The sequence below is a fragment of the Trematomus bernacchii genome, unplaced genomic scaffold (assembly GCF_902827165.1).
Source record: "Trematomus bernacchii unplaced genomic scaffold, fTreBer1.1, whole genome shotgun sequence".
NCBI lineage: Eukaryota > Metazoa > Chordata > Actinopteri > Perciformes > Nototheniidae > Trematomus > Trematomus bernacchii.
Window position 1 is genome coordinate 50,397 of NW_022988043.1, and position 26,717 is coordinate 77,113.

At 39.4% G+C, this 26,717-nt stretch overlaps 1 protein-coding gene across 10 annotated transcripts in view; it reads right to left on the reverse strand.

Moving 5' to 3' along the window:
- The window catches only part of LOC117472701 (single-stranded DNA-binding protein 2), a 77,856-nt gene that overhangs the window by 36,624 nt on the left and 14,515 nt on the right, over positions 1-26,717 (reverse strand). For all 10 annotated transcript variants that reach the window (XR_004554955.1, XM_034118037.1, XM_034118040.1 and 7 more), the window contains exons 2-4: positions 17,404-17,476; positions 13,595-13,656; positions 13,180-13,264 (exon numbers count right to left, since the gene is read on the reverse strand). Coding sequence is in view for 9 of the 10 variants with exons in the window: in XM_034118037.1 (XP_033973928.1) it covers positions 13,180-13,264; positions 13,595-13,656; positions 17,404-17,476 (220 nt within the window). In the remaining variant the exon portion in view is untranslated. The remainder of the gene's footprint in view (positions 1-13,179; positions 13,265-13,594; positions 13,657-17,403; positions 17,477-26,717) is intronic.

Genomic DNA, 26,717 nt, shown 5'->3' on the forward strand with positions numbered 1-26,717 from the left:
TCACCTCCACATCTCCCTCCTCCTCAACACAGCCGAGAAGGAACATGGGAGCATGTGAGAGAGAGAGAGAGAGAGAGGAGAGAACCGAGATGACGAGATGCGAGGACGCGGAGAGAGAGCCGTGAGAGCTGAGGGCTGAGATGCAGAGCGAGAGCGAGAGAGAGAGAGAGACGAGATGATGCATGAGAGAGGAGACTGAGAGAGACAGAGAGAGAGAAGGATTGATTGAGAGAGGAGGCGAGAGAGGTCTCTGTTTCCCTGGAAACAGACTGGGGGTCTCCCCAACCCCCATTGGTTCTCCACTGGTTGCTTGTTACCCACAATGCTCGGAGCCAACTGTGCAAAATATAAGTTTGCATTTCACCCCGTTGAATCCAGCCGTTCCTCTCAGGTTTGTTTTTTATGCTAATCCATATCCGGATAATGAAACATCAGACCTCAACACGATTTTAAGATGTTTGGCTTTTTAAATTATTGCTGTCGGGAATGACTGGATTTATGATGCAGTTTGCAGCTCTTTTTGTAATCAATTATTTCATGATAAATGACACTAATCTAATAAGAATAACAACACAATGGGAAATAACTGATTGTTTAAGGAACTAACTAATAATCAGATTATAATTCGTTCCAGTAAGAGGTCATATTATCTTCAAAAGGTTTGAAGCAGCTGGTTGTAATTGCAACACTATGCAATAAAGGCTCGGAGAAACAAGTTCTGGGTGTTTCCTCTTCGATGGAAGGCTGGAAAAGTTTTTCAAAGTTGAAATGTAGGTGGAATTATTACAAGAGAAACTCTGAATGAGATTATATTCCCGTGTTTCGGAAGGAGCCGTGATTTGAAACATTTTTAAGCATTCTTTCAATATTATAATTTGATTGCAGAGACAAGACAGAACCCTGGACAATATTAGATAAAGATAATATAATCTTGTCCAAAGTGGACATTTTGACCAAGAATGTTCTCACTGTATTTCACGGCAATCAAATAATTAAAAAATAAATATTTTTCTGGCAAAAAGTGGGCTATAAAGTCAGAAAGTGTTGACTTCATAATTCAACTTTTTCCATTGCAACTTTCTGGAAAATAGTGTGCTATAAATGGCAAAACATTCGTACTTACAAAGAAGTGTGTCGGGGAAAGACCCTTTTTTTTTGTAGAAACATTGCTTGTACCACTAAAATGACAGAAAGCAAAATAAATGTGAAAATAGTGTGTATGAGTGTCCTTCTGTTTAGTGTGACAGCTCACATTCATACTGTACAGTGCATGTTTCTCATCGCAGACAGGGGGTGTTTTCAGCTAAGCCCCAGGGCCACTGCACCTCTCCGTCCTTCAGTCACACAGACTGTACAGTTTGTATGCCCTTGTGTTTCTGCACCATGATGGAGATGAATAAAACAGTCCTGTGTTTTAGTGCATGTTTACAAGTGTGGCTACCCTTGAGCTGTACAATCAAGACAGAATATGCATGCTGCTGCTGTTAAATTGAGCAGAGTGAATACATTTCCATGCATGAGTGAGAGAGTGTGAATGTTAGACCTGGCAGCATGAGACAGAGCATTTTTATCAAAGGGGGTTGCTGCTGGCGCTGCCTCTTGATCTCTTCTTCCCCTCTAACTGCCGAGCGCCTGCTATCTCCCACAGCGATGCCGCACAATGATACCAGGCTCTCCTCGCTTTGAATACTCGCCTGTAACTCTGCTGCCTATCTGCAGTCAGTGGGGTGCAATGACACTCGTTTTTACTGGAGTTTGCCAAGTAGCAAAAACAGAGGTCTCTCTAGAGATAAAGCTGAGGGGTAATGAGAGCATTAAAGGCAGAAGACAGAAATATATATACTGTATAATATAAGGCAGATGCTATTTACACCCGGGTGTCCGTAGCTAACAATGCTATTTACACCCGGGTGTCCGTAGCTAACAATGCTATTTCAACCCAGTCTCACGGCATTTCGTGTTATAGTCACGACATTTAATCTATTGATTCGTGTTCACCAACACGATTTTCTCCTTTTTTTCGTGTCACACAGAACGATTTTAAAAGCAATGTATTTCTATTGTTAGTATGTTTCGTGCCTGCACCACGTCTTTTTGTCCGGTCGGGTCTTGGAAGACCAGAAGCTGTGTGGTTCATAAAAACATGTTCTTACTCAATATCTAGCCACGATTATTGTTTTTATTTTTTTGCCGTCCGCGAGGAAAATAAATGGGGCTCAGAGCCTCAGAATACTGAAATCTGTATTTTTAAAACATTGTTTGCCTTCTAATTTGTTATTCTTTTCTAAATAACACACTGTTATTTACTCAACAATAACACACAATTATCCTTGTTTTTATTTATTTGTTTAATTCTATAATCCGTCAGGAACTGAATTTCAAAATAAAGTCACCGGAAACAGACGTAGGCCTATATGGGAGATTTCGAGCATCATTGCGATACACACCCACTGAACTGATTACCCAAGATCCTCAGCTATGGTTTAAGCTCGGTGATTGGATGTTTTAGCCGCAATGCACGTTGGGATATGGTGTTAATGCAATATGAAATCCAAAAAACCATTTAGGAGTTTAGACACATTGGTGTTATCAAATTTAAAACATATAATTAATAAATGGGTGAAAATTGCTTGTGTCCATAATGGGCAGCATTAATATATACCCACATGACAGCTCATTGTTTCTTTGTAATTCTACTCCACTACAATTCAGAGGTTAATCTGGTATTTTTACTCCACTACATTTATTTGAATTACTTTGCAGATTCTGATTAATGATGTAAAATATAAACAACCCTTAAATCAGACTTTAGTTACACCTGAGTAAAATTCAGGGAAGGTGATTGTCAAGTGCCAACAATCAGGCGAGATATTTGATAGTTGGTGCTTGAGAAGACTAAACATTTATCTGCAGATCCCTATAAAGTATATTCATTACTCGTTAATTAAAAACTGTATATAATGGCTATTTTGCACATCCCTTTCAAGATTTCAAGATTTTCTAAGGTTTATTGACATATCATATACACAACTATGGTGTAGTTATGCAATGAATGAAAAACTTGGGCCGCAGGTTCCTCAACAGCATCGTCATCAAAGACATCTATCAATATGTGTGTATACCTCCACCATTAAACTGTCATATTCTGCACATTTCTTATACTATCTACATACATCTTATAAGGGTATAATTCATATGTATACTATCAGTTCAAATAAGTGCTTCAACATAGTTAACATTGCAGGAAAGCAATATATTAGACGTTAAGTACTTTGTCAGGCTTAATATTTATCTGTAGATACCCCCAAAGCTTTTTTCTTATTTAAAAGAAGACCTTAACCTAAAGTATTCTTTAATGTTTAAATAAAGGTTAATTTGTTTTTCTGTTTTGCACATCCTCCTATTAATATCTTTGTACATCCGGCACTAAACTGTTTTATTGTAGAGATCACTTACAGTATCTTCTTGATTTTGTATATTCTATATTTCTATCATTGACCTTCTACTTTCCCCCTATGAAAGTATGTACTCTTAATATTTTTGTCATCAAATATAACATATTAAAACAATAATTCAATAACGTGCTTTAACCACTAGGCGGTGCGGGTTAAAAAACTGTCAAGTTTACAGTGAGTGTTAACCATAGACTGTATATATAAATGGACGTAGGGTCCGTGACGTCACCCATAGGATTCTGCAGAGTTGCCGAGAAGCCCTTAGTAGGCGGAGTCGGCCACTAACGGCTCGACAGTGGCGTCAGAGTTCCACTCCCGCCTGCTCCAGCCTGCTCCAAATAAGGGCAAAGAGGCGGAGCCGAGGCGGGACCTGCTGCCACTGGGCTGGAAGTTCCAGAGCTAGCTGAAGCTACCAAGCTAAGCTAACATGCTTCCCATCTGCACACTGCCATCGCATTTTACGTTTCAAAGGTAAGCGGACATGAGACTATTCAGCAAAACTATAAATAATAATCTAAGTTATTGAGTTTTTAGCATAATACTTCAGAATCTTAAAATCCCTTAACGTTTGTATGCAATTGTGCTAAATTAAACACTGGAATCAAGCAAATATTAATATGTTTGCATGACATTAGTTATTTATATTTTGCCATCACTTAATTATACGTTTAAGTTAAGCTAAGGTACATGTGATGATAGCTAGTTAGTGCTCTTACCTGTGAGGCCTCCTCCAAACAGCATTATAACTATACTGTATCATTAAAACTACAAGTACCAGTTCTAGATCCTTGACTTTAGACAAACAATTCAAAAGACAAAATGTATTTAAAGACCAATCTTTATTTGAAGGTGCCTCTTAACCTCAGATATTAGTTATACAGTAATAGTATTGACAATCTAAAAAAACTGAGCAACTCAACAGTCAACTTTATATTTCTTATTGTCTAAAGCATTTATTATTTTCATTTTTCCCCTCTCATATTCAGTGTGGAGTGTGGACGGATTGAGACAGAGTGGTGTCCAGAGAGCTGCAGAGACTTCAGAGAGAAACCTCTGTGTGATGGACGTCCTGTCTGTTGGTTTGGCCGGAGAGGACTGAGGGTCTTTCCTCTGTGAGGTGGACCAGACCTGATGGAGGAGCCCATGCATAGCTGATACCACCTGATCAGGCCTAGTCTGTCACTTTATTTGACTAAATGTGTTTATTTATACATTTAATAGGTTTACACCTTCTGTCCATATGTGCTTTTTATTTAAAACATGTTTGATTAACTTTTGGTTCACATTTCAATAAATTGAATTTGTATTTGCACTCCTTTTGTCCATTATTCTTACTGAAAATGTTAGATTACACATTCACATCCGACTGAAGATTGGCCCCATTTATTTGCGTTGCAAACTCTGCGGTACAAGGTACATGTTGTGAAGCTCATGAAGTGAGGCAAATAGAAATAATCAGCTGATGGAGTGTAGATGTGGAAATAGGTGCATTCGATCAGCTGACTGTGTTTTCACAATAAAAATAGTTTCTTAGTGAATGTCATGTACTGGTCTTAACATCTCATAACATCAGCTTTTAATTTTCCTATTGGATGTTCTTCTTGACCCTCGGAGAAAGAGGAGATGCTGAGTCGTGTCTTTCAGGCATGTCCTTTCCTAACAAAAATTACAGGAAACATAAAACATATTATTGCAGAACAAGTGTGTTATTTATGAAAGAGGTGTGTTTGTGTTTAGGGGCTGTAGATATAATTATTTTGTAATTGTAATGTTTTTTTTTATTTCAACAGTGAGCTACAAAGACAATCAGATTATGAATGAACAGTATGAAATTCATCAACATTGAAATGTATTTTATTATCAAAATAATATTTAACTGTTATTAAAACAAGCTTGCTCTGTTGTCTCAATGAAAGAATAACTTTTACCACGTTTTTACAGACAATATTGAGAGATAAATAGCAGTTGTCACTATGCGTTAAATATATTTGCCTTCAATACATTAAATTAGAAAGCTGACAGTCATATTGCTTGTTAACATCTAAATGTAACCCTTTGCATGGAAAAAACCCTCAACTTCACTGATGTGTAGGTGATCTAGTATTTAGTATTGTTTAATGGAATGTATAGCAGTGTATTAAAGTCAATACTTCATTTATTTAAACCAATATCTTTCTTGATTCTTTGTACAGTATGAAAAAAGAGTATTTGCACCTGTGCTGAAGTTCACTGCTGTGAGGAGTCCAGTTCTGTCTCTCACTCTCTGGTCCAGCCTGTCTGCATCACCTGGAAACTTTAAACAAACAGATATATATGTAAAGTACCATGTGTACAAACAATATAACTTATTCTCTTCTGTTGAACATGTTGGATTGTGTATTGTCCGAGTCAGGGTCCTTTTTATTTTACTGTAACTTTGGAAGTTGTGTTACCAATGCTTACTGTTTATTTGATACCAATTTGGTAATACAATTAATAAAAACAACAAGATTTGGGTTCGTTCTTCAGATGACTGTGATGTTAACGTGTAAGCTCAATAATGAACTCCAGCTCAACCAACCATATTTGAATATCTAAGTAATCATCTTGAAATATGACATTAATAATTGTAATATACACACATCTTATTGTGAGGTTGATTTCACATACACTACTTCAACGTTAGCTTGTCTACATACTTGAGCATAGCCAATTTAAATTAACCTTAGCGATGCATACAGTTCCTACCTACATAATAAAATATCTCTCTAAGTTACAAGGATGACCTTATTTTATCAACCTCGAACAGAAGCCTTTTGTTCTACAGTATTATCCCACTTAACGCTTAACACTTGTCTATTTCGTTTTAACCTTTATATATACAGTCTATGGTTTTAAGTTAACTTGGAGGCTAAGATTAGCATCGTTAGCACCGATGTAGCTACCACTCGCTTACATGCTAACCCAAGCCTTAACATTCATTACGTAGCTGATTGAAATCATAAACACATAAATAAAGTACTCGAATTTCACTTACCGCAAAACGGCATTCATGCACCGTCTGTTTTAACCGCAGAGCGAGTCACAATAGTCCGATATATAAGCATGAAGAACAAACAAACACGGCCGGGGTCAAGTTGTGTTCCCTGGATGAACTGAGCAGGCAGAGTCCCTGTAGCTTCACCGAGCAGCTAGCAGAAAGACAAGAAGCTAACAGCAGCACTCACTTGACAGAGCTGTCACTCAATGTGACCACGCCCTAATTTATGCAAAAACGTTAAGACCTAATATAAATAAAAGGGTCATGTTAGAAAACAATTCACTCACAGATTCATAATCATGAAGGTGGAATCTAACTATATACATAATAATATTTATTGCATCCAGGGCTAGAAACGGTTTTTTTCTGCTGTGAAATTGGGCATTTTAACATGGGGGTCTATGGAAATTGCTCCTTTCTGCAGTCATCGCCTATCGGCCAATATATGAACTACAGTTTGTGGCACTTCCGTATTGGCGTCCCGGCTCTTCCCCAGAGTTTGCCGCTTGGTGTTAACACAATAAATTATACTTTCTAGTATAGGTTTCCCGCTTAGTTCATGACGGATGTATTTTGTTATCCACACATATATTTTTTTGATATTTGAACCTACACCTGCAACAGTCAAAGACAGGCAACTGTTGAGGAGTTGGAAAGGTCTGAAGATGTTACAAATAAGGTACACACAGCATACAATGCCATAATAACTTTGTATTATTAGTGTAGGACACTTATGTATGTATAACATCTGAAGATGTGTAGTTTTATTCATGTTTTACATAATTTTACAGGATATTGCTATATTATTTCACATGTTTTACTTCTACACATTAATATCTGATTTGTAAAACATCATAGACAGAAAGGTATATCCGTCATTTAATGGTAAGCTATTGAAATTCTGAATCCATAGATGTGTCTCCCATCACCCAAAACCCCTGACTATTCTTTCAACTCAGTATTTACATTCTTATATTCAAAGAAAATCAGTAATATCTTTAGTCCCTGTCTATCAGCTCTGCACCGTTATGGTGTAAATATAAACTATCTACGAATTGGATCAAATATAAAAGTCAGCCGAATTAGTATTGATACGGCAAGGAGACGTATTGTGTGAAGAGAAATTGAAGATGTTGTTTAATTGCTGATATATTTATGATCCACGTCACATATTCAGTTTCGGTGGCAGTTCTTCCAGTTTGTCTAGAAGTCTTCTAATCACGGCTCTATAAATAGAGAACTACGGCAGATGTGTAATATTTAATGCAGCCGAACCGTGTATTACAATGCCGTTATATGACTTTCAAAGAGAAAAGCAAGCACACTCGGATTAAAGTATTATTTTCTTTTTTATAAATGTTTTTTGGATTTCATATCGCATTAACACCATATCCCAATGTGCATTAGGGCTAAAACATCCAATCACCGAGCTTCAACCATAGCTGAGGATCTTGGGTAATCAGTTCAGTGGGTGTGTATCGCAATGATGCTCGAAATGTCCCTTATAGGCCTACGTCTGTTTCCGGTGACTTTATTTTGAAATTCAGTTCCTGACGGACGGCAAAAAAGCCAGAGATTATAGAATTAAACAAATAAATAAAAACAAGGATAATATATGTTATTTAGAAAAGAATAACAAATTAGAAGGAAAAAAAGATTTAAAAAATACAGATTTCAGTATTCTGAGGCTCTGAGCCCCATTTCTTTTCCTCGCGGATGGCAAAAAAAGTCCGACATTATACGATTTAAAATAAAAACAATAATCGTGGCTTGATATTGAGTAAGAACATGTTTTTATGAACCCCACAGCTTCCGGTCTTCCAAGACCCGACCGGACAAGAAGACGTGGTGCAGGCACGAAACATACTACCAATAGAAATACATTGCTTTTAAAATCGTTCTGTGTGACACGAAAAAAAGGGGGAAATCGTGTTGGTGAACACGAATCAATAGATTAAATGTCGTGACTATAACACGAAATGCTGTGAGACTGGGTTGGCTATTTACACCCGGGTGCAAATAGACACTCAGATAATTAATTATTTATAATATAATGTGTATACTAAACAACTTTTCTTTCTTCCTTTGTTCCTGCAGAAAATGCTTACAACTCACAGTATGCCCACACTGCTACAATACATACTAGTATGTAATACACAACATTTAAGGCATCACAGGTTAAAATGATGTGTCTATCAATCCAGTGGTCAATCTACAGAAAATGAATCCACAACTATTTGTATCAGACAGCTACTCAGCTTCTTTGTAGTTTTTTCTAGTAAATTGAATACAAGACATTTGAAGTCATACGTTGGTGAAGAAAACAGATAAGACAATAAATACGATTATAGATTAAGCAAATAATTTTTAGTTATTTAAGTAAAAACATGATTTAAAATGTACATTTTAAAATACATTTTCAAAGGTATCAAGACTTCTCTCTGGCTGGGCTAAAAGGAGCATTACAAACCTTAATTGGACTAAATTAAATTACCTTACTCCAACATCATATTTCAATTTGTCAGGAACAAACATTTTTAGATTCAATATAAGGTAACATAGTTGGACAATGTGTTGAACAATTTTTAGAATTTGCTGGGATTTTATGGGTGGAGTTATTCTCCAGCTAGTCTGCCTATCTCTCTGTCTGTCCTAATTGTATTTATTTATTTGTTTTTAATGGCCATCCTGCCTGTCACCTTACGAGTCTGCATGCCTGGCTCACTCTGCATTTGTTGCCTGGTTGCATTCAATTGTTCCTCTTGTTTGCTGGTTGACTGAATATTATCGCTACTCTTAATTCTTTCCTCTGTGAGAATCAATTATAGTTTTACATAATAGAAACACATATGTAAAGCTAAAAGCCCAAACAGTGCCATATTGGTAACTGTTTAGCCATTACAAAAGACCCTCAGAGCAACCTGCCGAGTTCAGTTTACAAAAAAAATTGTTTTAATTCATAACTGTAAATAAATCACAATAAACAATTCGTATACAAAAACCTACGATTCATCTGGGAGGACTCCTTTTTAACGGACTTGCTTCAGTTAATAAGCTCATTCTTATCTGCAGGCTGCACAGCACAACCAGTACAAGTGTGGGACACTGATAATCTCCTGAAATCAGGAGTGAGATAACTCTGTTTTTCATCAGTTCATCTAAACTCCCGCTATTTTCTAACTCATCTGCCAGTCTGCTTACCTAACCTCAATTCTCCTTTCGCATAGCAGGAAAAATCCACTGAGGGAAAGCAGTAACTGTATAATTATTCTCCAAACTCCACACCAAATACACACTCATGCACCGATGCACACTCCATATAGAGAAGTTTGTATTTCAATTAAATGGAACAGTACAGCAAATATTTTAAAAGGTCAAAATGTCATAATGTAGTAGAAGAAATGCTGCTAATATGCTCAATATTAATAATATCAAGTTATTTCATGCTGGCTTGATTCTTTCTTGATATGCCCACATTTTTATTAACTATCAAAGTAATTAGTAGGGACAAAAGTTTGGCGCCATGAGAGAAACCAGTCAGTTAAGAACCAAAGATTACTATTATTTCCCTCCATTATTAACTATCATGACACATTGCAATATAGCTATATAAAAGAACACATAAATGTGAAGACAACTCTCTACAGTCAACTTTAAATCCCGCATCACTATCCGGAATAGCATGAGATGACCTGCATGGATTGATGTCTTATTCTTCAAAGAAAGGAAAGCAACAGCAGCTGACTTTTGTATCTAATAAGGCAATTTCCGGGCCAAGCATAAGAGTTTAAAAATAACTTGTTTTTATGACTTTATGGCCCCTTGCAAATGGAAACCGCTCATTTAGTATCAAGAACACAATTTACAAAGCACTTAACAGAACTGTAAACGGCCTTTCTGATGCCTGAAAAGCCTTGTCTGAGGATGGAAATCAATAACATAGCTTTTCTCTTCACCATCGCACTTCACTTTGTTCAACAGACGTTTCTTTCTTTCCCTTTTAATTTTAGATTACAGGATGAATGTCCTAGAAGACCATCCTCAAACACTCTAATCGTGTGATGTGATCGTCTGATGAACAGCACACAAATGCATGTACAACTTCATGCTCATGTAAACAGAGGGAGCGGGGAAAGAATTACGGTGCAGAAAAACACCATTTCTTTGAGTCAGATGTACTCAAAGCCTATTGTATTTACAGTAAAGAAGTTCAAACTGGGTTGATCGTTCAAATCAAGTTAAGAGCCTTGTCACAATCCTATCAATTATCAAAGGAAAGCAACCCAAAGATTACGTATGTGAATAAGCGCCTACATCACCTTGCCATTCATTTGGACTTCACTCAGTAATTACGTACCTGAAAATAATTACCATCAAAGTCTGATTAAAATCTCCATCAGTCTCAAAGTCAGGAGAGTGAATGAGAGACACCAGCATTAAACGAAGGCGTCCTACGACGGCCACCGCGGTTGTCCTCTTATTTTGTTTTAATTGAGCGGCAGATATGTAGGTAGTACCTCTGATTGGATCTGAGACGCAGCGCAGCATTGGAACAGTTGATTGAAAGTGACCTTGGTCTAATTACAATTGGTATAATTATAATTCTCTGATTACATCCCTGCAGGAAGTGAAAGAATAAGATGTAGCTGTGCTAATGATGTTAAGATTCTCCAGAATGATTCCTGAATAGAATTGATTCGGATCAGATACGAAGAAATACTAATATCCTCTTATTGTCGTCTTGAGCACAATTAGATTAAATTGCTGTGAATGTGTTTTGTTTTTTCTTTGATGGTGCGGAGTGTTTTATATTAATGTGGTGCCGGGGAATCTGAGGCTAGCAGAATCAGTGATATCTTTTAAATAATCTATTAAAACCCTTCACTTTATTAAAGCCTTTCATTAATAATGCCACCAGTCAATTTCAATGTTTTATTTCATTTTACTTTATTTTCTAAATGTTTTCCTGTTGCTATTGTTGTAACGTTGTATAGTCTTTATTTTTTTGGGGGGGGGATTGTTTGACCTCATGTTCAGTTGCCGCCTGAACAGCTTGTTTTTAATCCATGTAAAGCTCACTGTTACTATGTTTTGAAAAGTGCTGTATAAATAAAGTTATTATTAATAAATGAATTCAAAAAGAATATGTCCCTCTTTTTGACTCCTTCTCATTTCCATGTCCCCCTGTTTCTCTCCCCCCTGCTTCCCTCTCCCGTCTCACAGGGCTGAGGTCGTGTTGCCCTCCAGCTCCCTTCCTCTGAGCCAGGATGACATCATCACATAGCTGCCTCGTCCTTGAAGTGCCTATTCATCACCCTGATCATCATCGCCGGCATCAGCAGCATCACCTGCGTATGCGCACACATTTACAAGCACATACACCTACTGCGAGAAGATAAAAGAGAAGAGGGCCCCCACCGGTTCTGCAGGACCGCAAGCCTGAAGGGAAGAGGGAGATAACCACAGAGGGGAGGAGGGAAGATCCTGCTGGGCTACGCAGAACCCCTGACATGTGCACTTCCAACAATACATCTCAATAAAACACAGTATAGACAAATATGATGAGTCACACTTTGTGGTAAAACTAGCAACGTAGAAACCAGGAGAGAGAAGACCCCCCCACACCTAACGTCCCCTTCCAGCTAGAGTTTCCTGCGAGGTGAATCGCACTTCCTTTCTCTTAGTCACTAGCTAATCTAAAACTTGATGAGCCCTGGCACTGCTCTCTGTATTCCCGTTACTGGATGGTGCATGACTGAATAAACCAACGGCTTGATGTGCGGGAATTACACCAGTGAAGTGGAGCCACAGTGAGAAAACACAGCAATAAACAATGTTTCCACCACACGGGCCAATGTCTGCCTTCCCAGTCTGCTCCTCAGCGCAATGTGCTCTCAATATTTTAGCCGGATATCTGTGTGTGTGTGTGTGTGTGTGTGTGTGTGTGTGTGTGTGTGTGTGTGTGTGTGTGTGTGTGTGTGTGTGTGTGTGTGTGTGTGTGTGTGTGAGTGCAGTGAATTAAAGCTGTTGTGCTAAGGTAGAATGCAACTTAATGGTAAAAACAAACTCGCATAGCATAGTAAAGCAAGTCTTTATACCACACGTCCAACAAGCAACACGCAATCAATTAAACGACTCTTTTGATCAACGATTCATTGCAAGATAAAACCATTGGAGGAGGTTATAAAGTTAATTTGTAGCCATACTTAAACCAAACAGTCTTAAGTATGTTGTTATGGTAAAGGATGTGAGAAACTGATTAAATGTTGTGTATCCCTCATAACCTTATGGCCTAAATGCCAAATGATGTATTATTTGGACATCTGTTCTCAATCCATATCCTTGTGTTGGTATATTTTTTGGGCTTCTAGGCATATTATCGTAATTAGAAAACAGAAAATCGTTGACTATGGCAACATTCAAACCACTGTAATTTCAGCATGTACTGTAGTGTCAACAATCTTTGTCAGTCAGTAATGACATACAACCCAAAGCCAGTTTTGTTCCCTAATTCAGACTAAAGGAGCAGCAAAACAGTCATAATAAGGGATTGACTCTTAAAAATGTATTGGCATTATTCCCAATGTATCTCATTTAATAAATCTCTTTCCATTCACTCATGATGTTTCAATACACAACACATCTCCCAGCATAGATTCTTGTGTTGATTGACCAGGAGGAGCAATGAAATCAGTGCAGACTCACGTAGTCATGGAAGGCTTTGGCCTCACTGGAGTGTTCACATGAGTCTCTTCTCTCTGGAGCCGCACAGTACAAGTCCCAGAAAACACTGCAACACACAGAGAGGCAGTCAGAGAGAAGCATGACGGCAAAACAGAAACATTAAAGCCCAATAGATAAAAATAATCGTCCATTTTAGAGGCAGTAAGTAGGTTTCTATTATGATCATTGAAATAGACAACTTTAGGAGAGTGTGTTCGGATTTGCAAACAGCTACCTGAAGAAGAGCTTTTGGGTACAATTAATGAGATGAAGATACATTAAAATGGCAGGAGAAGGAGGGGGAATGATTATTTTAATTAATATTGTCAATGATGGAATGAAGAAAAACAGCATGAGGAGGAATGTAACTTGATTCATTAGGCATACAAACACTCACCACCACCATGAGTGGAGGAACCCCGGAGGTTCTCCTAATGTGATGTTCTTCTCCCATCGGATCTAGCCAGACAGACAAAGAGAGATGCTTCAGAAACAAATTAGGTATAAAACATGGCTGACATCTGAATTACATCCTTTATAAGGTTTGAGAGGGTGCAAGGGAACTCTTACAACGCATGCCATTATGTAATTATATTATGATTCTCATACCAGAGAGTCATAAGTGGATAAGTGAGTCTACGTATGCCTGAGAGCCTGTATATCCACAAGTAGGTAAGAGAGTGTGTGTGTGGAAGAGTGTGTTAGCCAAGTCAGGGGATATGCTCAGGCCAGGTCAGAAACATGTACCAGCCTGAGGAGCCCCATCAAAATGTTGACTATCCCTTTAAAGCCTTTAGCCTTTAGCTTCCTCTACATTATCTGTCCTTCTGCTCCCAGTGTTTCATCACTCTTTGCTTCTTTCTAGTGTATATTGTTATATTGAATAATATAGCCTCTGTATCTGCTTATTTTTTACTTATTTTCTCCTTTTCTTCCTAATGTGGGTCCAAGTCACATTTTAAGACAAAATAATTTATGGTTGTTCTGAAAGGCCACACTCGATATTAGGGCAACATTTTATTTCAATCTTTAATTCAATGCAATAATGGTGTTTTTTACACAAAAAGTTACAAAACTGATCCGCCTTCATTTACCTGTTATATCTAATCCATCATTACTTATATTTATACATTATTTTGGTGTTATAATTCTCCTAAAATCCCAAAACGACACACATTGCTGTGTATCAGCTTTCCAGGTAGGCTATGTTGTGAATGCTATGAGAATGTAGGCTAACATTAGCTACTTGGTCCTGCCATATAACATTTTGTGAAGTTTACACCCCAACCTAACTCTTTATCTGAAATAGTTGATATAAACATTAGAGTATTGAGCTAGCCTCTGTCTTGCTAAAGTGCTGAATCCAAGTCAAGCATCTGAAGAGGGAATTAGAAAAGCGAGACCCCCTTGAGTAACTAATGTTAGCTTAATGAGTTAACTAGCTATTTCTAAGAGAGTCTGCTAGCTAAAATGATCACATCAGGCGGGCATAATGGGAAGAACAAACACAGAACAAACAAACACATCAGGAAGCTGTGTCTTCTGCCATTACTTCTATTAAATAAGTATTCTGTAATAAGGTTGTGCACATAAACACAGTCATTGTTGTAAGTACCCATTGCAAAAAACTGACTATAAACCTGGTGGTGGTAAATCTGCCATTGTAATCACAGACAGAAGAAGCAAACAGAGGGGGGCGGGGCTTAAAAAATGGTTTCCAACGTTGGGAGTGTGGGTGAAAAAGACACCATCTAACAAACGCTTGAATCATTTTGACACCTTATCACCTCGGTCAAGGTTAGTGTCTAACATGAGCGCTGACATCACCCACAATAGGGATGATTAATGCTCGCAGACAATGTCAACTGATGTCTAGACACACACACACACACACACACACACACACACACACACACACACACACACACACACACACACACACACAACACACACACACACCACACACACACACACACACACACACACACACACACACACACACACACACACACACCACACACACACACACACACACACACACACACACACACACACACACACACACACACACACACACACACACACACACACACACACACACACACACACACACACAACACACACACACACAACACACACACACACACACACACACACACACACACACACACACACACACACACACACACACACACACAGTATGAACAGCAGCCAGGCTTCTCCTATCAGACTATGACGCTATTGTTTAGTCTGCCTCTCCTCTCTATAAACAGACTTACATCACTTTTAAAAATGATCTGGTGATGATCTTTTTAATTTCCTTCACTGCAATATTTAATAAAAGAATAAGACCACTGTACCACCTGCTCTACCTTCAGAGTTAATATGAACTAGAAAAACAGGAACAACTGAATCACTTGCAATCAGACCGTCCTGACCTCAGCTGCAGATCAGACGCAGTGACTCTTAGAAGGAATGCCCTGCTTTGAACTGCCTCCCTTTGTTTATCCCACATGCTTTCAGTCTAAGTTAGACATTCTAGTAAAGAGTTTGGTTAACTTGAAACATAAGAGACAGCTGGCAGTTTCCATACAACATGACAAATAATGATTTCCTCCCTTCATAGTTCTTCCAAAAGATGCAGAATGAGCATCCCTTATTTCTCACATTTCAATTGGCTGTAGCTCAGTCCAGACACAATTGTTTCACAACAGTTTAATTCAGGACACTTTTTAGCGTGTTCTTTTATTCTACACACATCTGGAACGCCTAGAAGAAAATAGAATTGACTGTGCCTGCATGTCCTGTCTTCTTGTGGTCTGTACTCCCAGGGGTTTCGCTCATTTACCTTCAGCATGCTAGTGACAAGCCTTTAGTGTGATCACTGGCAGATGGAGGCTGTGTGTTACAGGGGCAGCTCTCTAGAGTGAGGATTGAGATTTAAGAAAAGCTACTTTTACAGTTTCTTATTTACTCATATATTTCAACCTTTTCATTAATTGCTGTCTTGTTTTTTTCTCCCTCATGATTTCTGTTAAGGTGTTAGCGTATTGTTGTTATGTGAGCGTAGCTGTAAGGCATACGGTGTGTAAGGGAATTACAAATTGACTGAGCCATCAATGTATTTTGACAGGGTTGCATGATTTTTGGTTGCCTTTTGTTCTGAGCTGTCTGATTTTGGTATTAACATTCAGGTATTCAGGAGTGATTCGTCATTTGTCTTTTTTGGCTCTTGTTTCTCGAGCCTGAGGATAAATTGTTAATAAATGCAGATGCTAAAAAGTGGATAACAGTTCTTTACAGCCATCCCACTACTCCAACTAGAGCTACATTATGGGCTCGTAATGTTTATAAAATGTGTGTTTTGAGTGTGTGCATGCTCATACATGTTTTTATTACATGTACAGCACTTTGGCTCGACCAAAAATCGCTTTTAAATGTGCTATATAAATAAAACCTGATTTGATTTGATTTGATACAAGCACGCCCATGTGTACTGTTTGCAAGTGGCTGTGTTTATACCCTTTCATCTGCCACATCTGTCAAAGAAAGAGCACGTTATATGGCAGAGAGGAAAGGGTGTCAGAGCGGTGTGTGTGTGAGCACATGTGCACAAACACACACTTAAAGCCAGAGTGATGAGAATTGGTGCCAGCTGATGATGTAACCTTTTCCATCCCCCTCTCTTTGTTCTCCTCTTCCTCTGGCCGATGTACAAGCAGCCCCCAGCCTCGGTCTCCTACATAGTCATTTACTGTCATTTACAGCAAAGCACTAGAATCAGCTGACCTTATTTTCACCCTGTCACCTTTTCACCTCTGCAGAATGAAAGTGAGAACAAGCGTGCTTCTCTGGAATAGTTGCTGAGAGATGACAAAGAGGAAGTGGAGAAATCAGAGAGGACGGGAAGGAGATAGAAAGAGATCGACTGAGACGGAGCTGCTGAGCGGATCAGTGAATGATCTCAGTAAAAGACGTCAGCTCCTCGCTGAGCATCGTAACTCTCCTCGTCCTCCGGCTCCAGTCCCACTAAATGCAACACTAATGTTAATAACGTCTGCTGCTACTAACCTGTTGGCTCAGCACTGTAAGGCCAGGCTAATTCAATTAGCTGCTACACTAAGTGGACACAGGAACTGGAACCTTTCAGAGTGGACACATGAAATACATGGGCTGCCTCTCTTAGACACACACTTTGTGACTTACCTCTGAGAGAAAGGTCTGTGCTGACTTCTGCGCTCCTACATGCAGCAGGTACTCGTACACATACAGAGCTAACCTGCACAGAAAGATAAAGAACACAGTGGAAGAAAATAGGTCAGTTTGTTTATTAAGATCAAAACAGGCAACAACAGATGGGTGAATAAAACTGGTACATTTCCTTTTTTTAAATAAACATTATAAAAGGAATGGAGGCCAACAAACGCTCTACATTGACAGTGAGACAGTTACGACAGAAAAACATAAACTACTTATACTTACTACTTATACTACGTAATACACAAACACCGCTCAGTGTCAATCAAATGCCCCAAAGATTCCTCTTACGTATTACTTGAGCATTTCTGAGTTTCAAGTTCAAGCCAGTGCTTTTGGACTCAAGACAATTACACTTCCTTCTCTATATTTAGTATAAGTCCATATTTAAGAGGGAGTTTCTCCCAGGAAAGCGCCACAAAATAAAGATGAGAGATCCTACGCATGCAAATCACCAAGCAGCTTTGCGATGCAATGTGCAGTTATGTGTGAGGGGGGCGTAACAGTCCATTACAAATCTCATGAGGAACAGAAAGACACACATCAGCTTCGGGGCACAAATAAACTTCAGAATGCCAAACAACATGGCAACCTTTTAAGACATTTGAAATTCACCCGACATTATGCTAAATCTTAAACCCACCTGTTTGAAGAACAAACAAAATGGTGATAAGAGTACGCTCGGTGGGACCGCACTGTAAAAACACCTCGGGCCTCGGGCTCTCCACATGGCTTTGATCACAGTGAGAATTAATTACAGGCTTGATTTGTTAATCAATTCTCCTCCCAGTGTGTCTGTGCTGCTACTCGACTTACAGAACAGGGTGAGTGATGATCTACTGGGTCTATAAATACAAGATAAACACTGATCCACACAAGATCAATAGTAGATCACACTGACTCCTTACAGCACCGTAGATTTGGGCAAGCGGGTAATGAGCAGGTACAGTTCATGTTCCCTGAATACAATATTAACCAGGTTGGTGCCAGATTGGGGTGATTTGTAAATTATTTCATATCCGTGAAATGTACTGTATATGTATTTAGCAACAATGAAATAGGTTGATGTTGATTATGTAAAATGGGACCTAAAGTTTGTTATCTATACATATTGTTGGTAGCATTTGGTAATTTAGAATTTTAATTTACGATTATTAACATTACTGATTGATCTGCTAATCAAATGCCAGAAAACTGTTAAATACTCATGACATACATGACATAATGGTGACAGAGTGTAATTGCTAGTTTTGTCAGACCGTCAGCCAGTCTAAAACCCAAAAAATCCAAAGTTTATTATGAATAGAAAAGATTCATGTTCTCAAATTTGAAAAACAGAAATTAATATATCTTTGGCATTTATGCTTTAAAAACGACTTACATTATTGGTTGATGAAAAATCGAAATAATGGGATTTATTTTCTATTACTTGACTAATTGTTTGACGAATCAATTGCATAAAAAACTCAAATTGAAGCACGACACAGCAAAAGCTTTGACCTGGAGCTCGGTGTGTCTGTGTGTCCATGAGGGGTGTATGATTGTGTATCGTCATGCGTGAATGATGGTCAGTCTGGGACAGCAGCTGTCCTCGAACCTCCGCTGTAAAGCCAGACGGCTGCAGCCCGTCCACACTCCTCTCATATCGAGGTAAAAATAAACTCCCCAGACAGCCCTGTCTGCCTGTCTGGAGATGATGGACTGCACACCTTTCTGCTCTGCACACAGGTACTCTCTCTCCTTGCCCCCTCCTCCATTTCAATCTCTCTTCTTCATCACTTTCGCCCTCAGTCTCCCCTCTTCCTCCTCCTCTCTGTGTGCCTGTTCTGTCTTGATGGCTTTCTTCCTGCACTCTTTTTTGTACGAGGCCATGTTTGTTTAATGATGAAAGGATGAAGGGAAAGCAGCAGAAGCTCTTCCTCATCATCCTTCCATCTCTTCCTCTCTCTCTCTGTTCCCCCGTGGCCCGGCAGTTATGTTTAACCAACGAGATAGAGAGAGATCGTTTCACAGGGACAAGGTTAACGTAACAGAGAGAGGCTTGACAAAACTCTTGACACCTTGACAACAGAACATGAATAAAAGATGCGGACATTTTTATTTCAAGGAACAGTACAACTCTGAACATTTCGAGGTACAGACTCACTCAGCCTCTCTGTTCTGCCTCTCTTTCTGTCCTGTCTGTCACTCCCCACTGTAAACCCTAGCAACGGCAGCATCAGTACAGATCTATTTATTAATACTGAAAGATACATTTGTAGTGAATACATTCACAGCAATGACAACAAGCCTGATGGACTGCATGAATGAATTCATTGTGCAACTGTGAATAAAGAAAGAAATGGAAGCTTGTCCTCAGAATGCTTTGGCCTGTTTTCAGTCAGCTGTCTATTACCACAGGAAAAGAAAGCCTGGCTCTGTAGCAGAAAAAGGTCTGACCTGGGATTGATTTCATAAAGCTGTAAGATGTGACCTTTGACACTGATATCTAGAAAGGGTTTTAAAAAACGAGGAAACCCAGTGAAGGTGGAAGCTGGAGTGCAGGGTTGAGGAGAAAGGTGGATGAAAGAAAGGGAAGCATTACAGGGTATCAAATGAAAACAGGTTAATGCAAAAAAAGATAAGTAGGGGAAAAGGAAACTAATTCATTCACTGCTTGTGACCTTAAACACAATGCACTGCAAACATACATAAATCCACTCCGCAGGACTGATAAGCAGACAGCAAAGCAGCAGAAGGAGGAGGTACGTTGTTAGCATTCAATATCTTTCGAACTTTAACTCTAAAATGAACTACTCATTTCCTCATCGACGAGATAGACTTTGAAAACATAACCCCCCCTCACAATGCTCTCTCATTGTTCAGTTACTACTTGTTCAGCTCAGCTGGATACAAAAACCCAATAAACTATGAGGAGGTAGACTGACTGACTGACTGACTGACTAAAAATACTGAGCAGAGATAAGGTTTGTGGATTAGAGCTCAGTTCAAGGTTGACATAATAAGTGAGAGCATTACAAAGACTCTCTTGTCATTAAATAAACTGTCACTTTGAATAATCTTTGCATTAGGATTTGAGGTCAAAGTGCTCAAACTCGGGCAGGCAATGCATTTCTAATGGTTTTACTCCATATTTGTTTCTCCACATTAAAGCTCTTTAGGTGTTTGCCCTTGCTGTCGGACATACACCGGAGAATTGAAGAGGTTTTTTATTTCGTACCTGTCTGCTCTGGCAATTTGTGTTGTAAATAAGAACCACTTTACATTAATCACAACTGCAACCAGGATGATTGAAGAGATCAGGCGCCTCCCACTTTGCTTCCTCTCCCCATATGCTGTGAGTGTGTGCGGGTGGCAGGGGTTGTTGGTAAAAGTGGAGAAGGTGAGTGATAGGAGGGGGACTTCAAGATACACACCTGACCCTTTTCTCCTTCAAATCCAAGTAGTTTTGTCTTCTGTGAGTAACTTTTAATGAAATTCACATTTGCAACGGACACCATGCTGACTGCTCCTGTAAGTCTGTACAAAACCAGACAGCCGGTGAGATTAAACCAAGTTTCTGCGTAATGCAGGCAGCGGGAACTGCGACCACGTCTATGTTGCTTTGTTCCCGAGCCGTACAGAGAGCAGTGAGATGAGAGTAGCTTGGAGATAAATCACAACTTCATCTTAAGGCCTTTACATGAACTGATTTTCCAAGATCAGCATTTAACAGGGACCAGTTGATCGCTGCTAATCAATTTACTGCCATGGCGATCAAAGTCTGGCACGGCTTCAAATGAAGACAGACAATGGCTTCACTGATTGGATTTGCCTGTCAAAGATTAGCTCCAGATTATTCACCCTTGTTAAAGATGAAATGTGCATGGTCTTATATGAATGGGCATGTAAATTGATACATTTACAACACTTGCTGCTGTGCTGACATCGCACTATAACACATGTTTGAAAAGGGATAAAATCCTTAATTAAAAATGCTAAACATGCTATCTCCGTCAAATATATACTTCACCTCTTCAGTGGAAGAATACAAATGACAGTAAATGGCGCAGTACTTGTATCTCCTTATTCTGCATTATTGGGAAAACTATCTGGTGCAAGTCCTAGATGATATGTTGTAGCCGCACGTATTTAACTGTTTAAGATGTAAAAATATACCACAGAAGAAGAAGCACAGTAGAGACAGCAGCATCTCTCCCTTCGTACTAAGACGCTATAAATCTGCCATCTTTGCCCATATTAAATGTTCTGCTGCTGGGTGTGGGCAGTGGCAGGAAATCATCACTATCCACAGGAAGTGATGAACACAAACTGTCTCCTAAGCAGCAGTTACAGAGTGATACTGTCAGAGAAAGATATATTGTCCATTTTGGTAATTATCACAAACTGCAAATTCATAGACTGTAAAATAGACGTGGACATAGCCTCCGGGTCTGAAAAAGTGAAGCGATTGAGATAGCTCTTTAAACCTGCGTTTACTCCACTGGTTGCAGAAAGAAGTTTGATAAATGTTTATGAGAAAATAACCCTACTTCTCACTTAATTTTATTATCCGAGTAAACATTTTGGTAATGAGTTTATGGTCTCATTACCTGGTTTAAAGTCTTTGTGAATACAGCATGACGTTCATTTTTGATCTCATTTGAAGTTAATAGGTGAAAGCTGCAGGTTAATAGGCCAGATGATGTCAAATAGGGATTCACTTGGAATTTAATAATTGGAAAAGGTAAAACCGGTTGAACTCATTCAGTAAAGTTTGCTATACACAGATTTACTTTAAGATCTCAGACAAACATTTTTCTCTTTTTGTGATTTCTGGGGCAACACTTGACAGACAAATTAATGAAATATAAGAACAAACACAGAGAGTTAAACGCACCCCCCTCTCCATGGAGGGAGGAAAATTACAAAAAAGAGAAAATGAGAGAGAGAGAGTGATGGGGTGACGGGAGCGTAGCAGAGAGAGAGAGATGAAAGCTTCTTGTGAAGAGAAAGAAGTTAAGAAGGGGGATTAGAGAGACAGGGTGAAACAGAAAATGGGTGAGGATGGAGGTGATGGGTGCTCGTGGATGAGCTCCAAGATGAATACTCGTGAGATCTGTAAACTTTCATATTCTAATGTTGAAGATTCTCACTAAGCGGTGTCTCAGTTATTCAAGCACCCTGCTGTGACCTCCTTCTGCAAATTAACTACAAAAAGTCTCTCTAAGAGAAAAAGCAAATGACTACACGCTGCTCTGAAAACACAAAATACAGAACAGATGAAATATACATACAGTACAGGGATACATGTAGGGATACTACACCGTAGAGTATGAGCTGGATTTCATTATAATTGTAAAGGAGTTCAGTGTTAGAGGTAATAACAATGGAAAAGTAATCCTAAAGTGAACTTAGTCACAGTCAGGAAGTTGAAGACCTGTAATTATCTCCTGGATATGCCAACCTACTATAGGAGACTAAATTGCTGTCTTAAATCTCTGCTGAGTGTGTTCAAAGAAATGGATAATGTTGATAAAAGTGAGACTGGGAAAGATCTACTGAGAGCTATAGTGTCTTTGCAGCCTTTTGCTTTCAAGGAAATGGAAGAAGTTAGAATAATTCTTAAAATTTCTCATGGATGAAAAAGCAGCACCTTACAATAAATTAGACCTGCAGTAAACTCCAGTTTAGTTAACCTAATGAAATAAAGCTATTTTCCTTTTAGCATAAATTAATAAAACAACCCATTATGTGTCTTTTATGCATGGTGAGAATCTACCTGTTCCTCTGTGCTAACGCGGCTTGTTTGGAGTTGTTTGTCGTGATTTTTGAGGATTTTGTCTTGCTATGTGTGTTACATCACTTTGCAGCATATGACTGATGCAATAGAGGCAGCGACAGCAGTAACAGCAAGTACAAAGGCAGCTACTGAACCAAGGGAGATACTTGCATCCGCTTTATAAGGCCAGTCAGCATTAAACAAGTCCGTTTTAAAAGCTTCAGATGTACAATATGGTTTTATTGCCAAAACAAGACTTTTTTTTAAAGCTGATATTAAAAAAAACACAATATATTGTATGACTGATAGTTATACTTATATAAATGCATAATTTTAACAAATAATCAGGATGTTCTTAGACTTTTGTTTCTTTTTGTGACCAAAAGAAACATTACACTGGACATTTTAAAGTAAAAAACTAACTCTCAACCAAAACACTTAATGGTGTTCATAAATTAATTTAAATTGAGTTTGGCATTACTGTTCTGCAAATTTTTGATCAACATATACATTGATTCATATACAAACAATATGAGCTAATAACGGCTGCTACGTTGCTTTTTCTATATTCCACTGCTGGGCTGTGCCACTTGTTTCTCTTTTTATTGTGTCCTCCATTCACAGTGATCATAAGATGAGACACCTGGGAGTAAAGACCTGTTATTTACAGTGGTTTAATTTAGTTTGTATCCTTGCCCGAAGATACACATCAACAAGCTTCAGGCTCCAAGAGCAACAAAAAGATTAGATGTACAATCATCAACATTATTATCATCACTATCATGTCCAGAATTCAGAGAAGCCGAGCGGACACTCGCTCTGCTATCAAGCCTCGGAAAAAGCCCCCCATCAAACAGATGCCACCTGTGGCTGAGGAGAGTGTTGGCAGCTCAGGCTGTAGACGACAGCTCTGGCCAGAATAGAGAGAGACCCCCCCATAAAAGAGAGCGTAGTGATCAAGCTGCTGCCCCTGCTGAGGACAGCCCTGTGTGTGACAGCCAAACACTTTCCCTGATTAATCAAGCCAAGCAGCGGGGCTTTATGTGCCATTACAAACATCGCTAAATGACTTTACTTCATTCATTAAAGTGGAGCATCCTCTGCGGGAAGAAGGGGGGGCTACGCTTGCCAGACAGACAGAGAGAGAGACAGGGAGACAGGGAGACAGAAGTGAAAGCATGGAGAAGGATGTGGATAGGGCAGCGATGAGGGTGGCGGGGGGCACTGAGGCAAGATAAACAACGACAAATATAGACCCATTACAATGCTGAATAATTCATCCTATAGGCAGGGCTTCGGGAAAACAACTGAGGAAAAAAACAACAGCAGCCCATACAACCCTGCAGATTATGAAGGCTTTACACAGTGAGGAGCATCTTCAAAACACACTTATTTATGCACACACCTTGTCTGGGAAAGGTACAGCAACAGGATCATGGCCAAATCACTTTAAGTGGAAAATCGGGTTACAGTGGATTCAATCATGATGCATTTTCATTAGGTAAAAGTTTAGTTTGAATGAATCTGTGCTTTGGACCGATAGGTGTGAACGGTTTATTTGAAAATATTGTTGGCGGCAGCCGAAGATCCTTTGTTTGAGCGATTATTCGAACTATTCTGAACACATCAACAAGGATACGTACAGTAGAAGTCATCCACATGGTATGAAAGACAAAACAAGCGAGTAAAGAGCAGGATTATAATAACAAAGGCAATGACATACGCTGATAGTATTGCGGGAAAATAGGTAATTTACAAGTCAACAAAGAGATAAAGATGTAGCGATGGAAAGAAAGATAAAGAGATAAAGATAAGCAGCAACAAGAGGACTAAAGGGTAGAAAGCAAGAGAGAGGAAGACAGAGACGGAGAAGAGGGAGAGAGTAAATGATTAATGAAAGGAGCTGGGAAGCGCAGCGAGGGCAGGTCAGGACGGAGCAGAAGACGAGTGAAGCTGCAGCCTGCGAGCAAAACGGGAAGGGACAACGTTATGAACATGGCTGCTGCTGTCACACACCTTCATCAGGGAGGAGAGATTGAGAGGGTGTTACGCTTCTGAAGAAGTTGAACTGAACTTGTCTTGGGTGAACGGTATAAGAAGCTAAATTGAAGTCAATGAGTGAGACAATTACTCCTGTTTTCATTCATAAGACGTAGTTGGTCAGTATACCCTTGGTTTTGAGGTATTTTAGTAGAAGACAACTATTGCAAGTGCAGCATCCAAACCTTATAAAGTTTGTAGCATCATGTCAAAGAAAACAACTACCAACTTTGAGATTTATTATTTAAGTTTGACAAGACTGTACAAAGACTTCCATTAGACTCAAGTCAAATACATGCCTTCAATTAATCCCCAACTGGCAGTGCGCTGTGGCTCTACTGCTGGCTGCTCGCTGATGCATTTCTAATTGGTATTTTTGCTGATGGTCACAAGTTAAATCTATATTCTCCATTACCCTTCTGTGGCTTCCCCTGGGGTCTCCCTAATGGCCCCTGCTAAAGGCAGAGCACTTGTATTGAGATATTCATATAAAGTGTATTCTCTCTGACGCTGACTGGCCTCTGCCAAGACTTCGGTGCACAGTTGAGTGTTGGGAGGAGCAGGGAAAAGTTCACTCCAGCTTTGAAGATTAACAAAACACGCGCCATATTCCTGCATTGGAAGCAGCAGAGACACTCATACTCAAATAAACGTTGGTTTATCTGGTTCTGTTCCCTGCTTTGTCTCCATCGAGATGGTCTCACTGCTGCTTTGCTGAACAAATGTTTGTTGAAGCCTTTATCCCCCTCTCACTTCCACAACACATAGTAAAGCCCTTAGTGGAGCTTTGGCTGGCGCTCCAACACCGGCTTGGCAAAGATCGGTGTAGCCAGAGCTGTCTGACTTCATAACTGTGTGAGAGGTTGACCAGCCAAACAAAACTAAAAGATCTCTACAAAATCACACAGGTAGCTCATCCATTGATATGAGTTGACTGTACTCATTCGATTTGACATGCAGCATTGTATCGTATCCAAATTCCCCTGATAAGTTGATCTTGCAACCAGTGGCGATCCTAGAGTCTGTGGGGGCCCTAGGCAAATATTCACTGGGGTCCCCTCGACCAGCTTTCATCACCATCAGTGGCGTCCCCAACACACTCTCCCCCCTTTTTTCTGGGATTAATTGTCAGCCCGCATGTCGGCAAAGCTGACGGATTGCCTCCCAGCGATATCTCTGTTCACTTCGGACATTCGGATGGTGGAATCTCTGGAGCGCTGACTCCATCGGATCGTTTTTACCAAAAGCTGAAGTTTTATGGCACGAAATGCGCTCTCCCGTATGCCCTTTTGACTCTGGACTCGCTAATATCGAAGGATCGGAGCGCCCCCGCCCCCTGAGGAGTGACTCGTCCAGAGCCCATGTGAAAAAATCTTCTTCCAGGCTGTTAATATTGTTACTGCTTTTCATTTCTGGCAACGTTAACACCCTGGTCCCGAGTGTTTCTCTGCTTCCTTGCAGC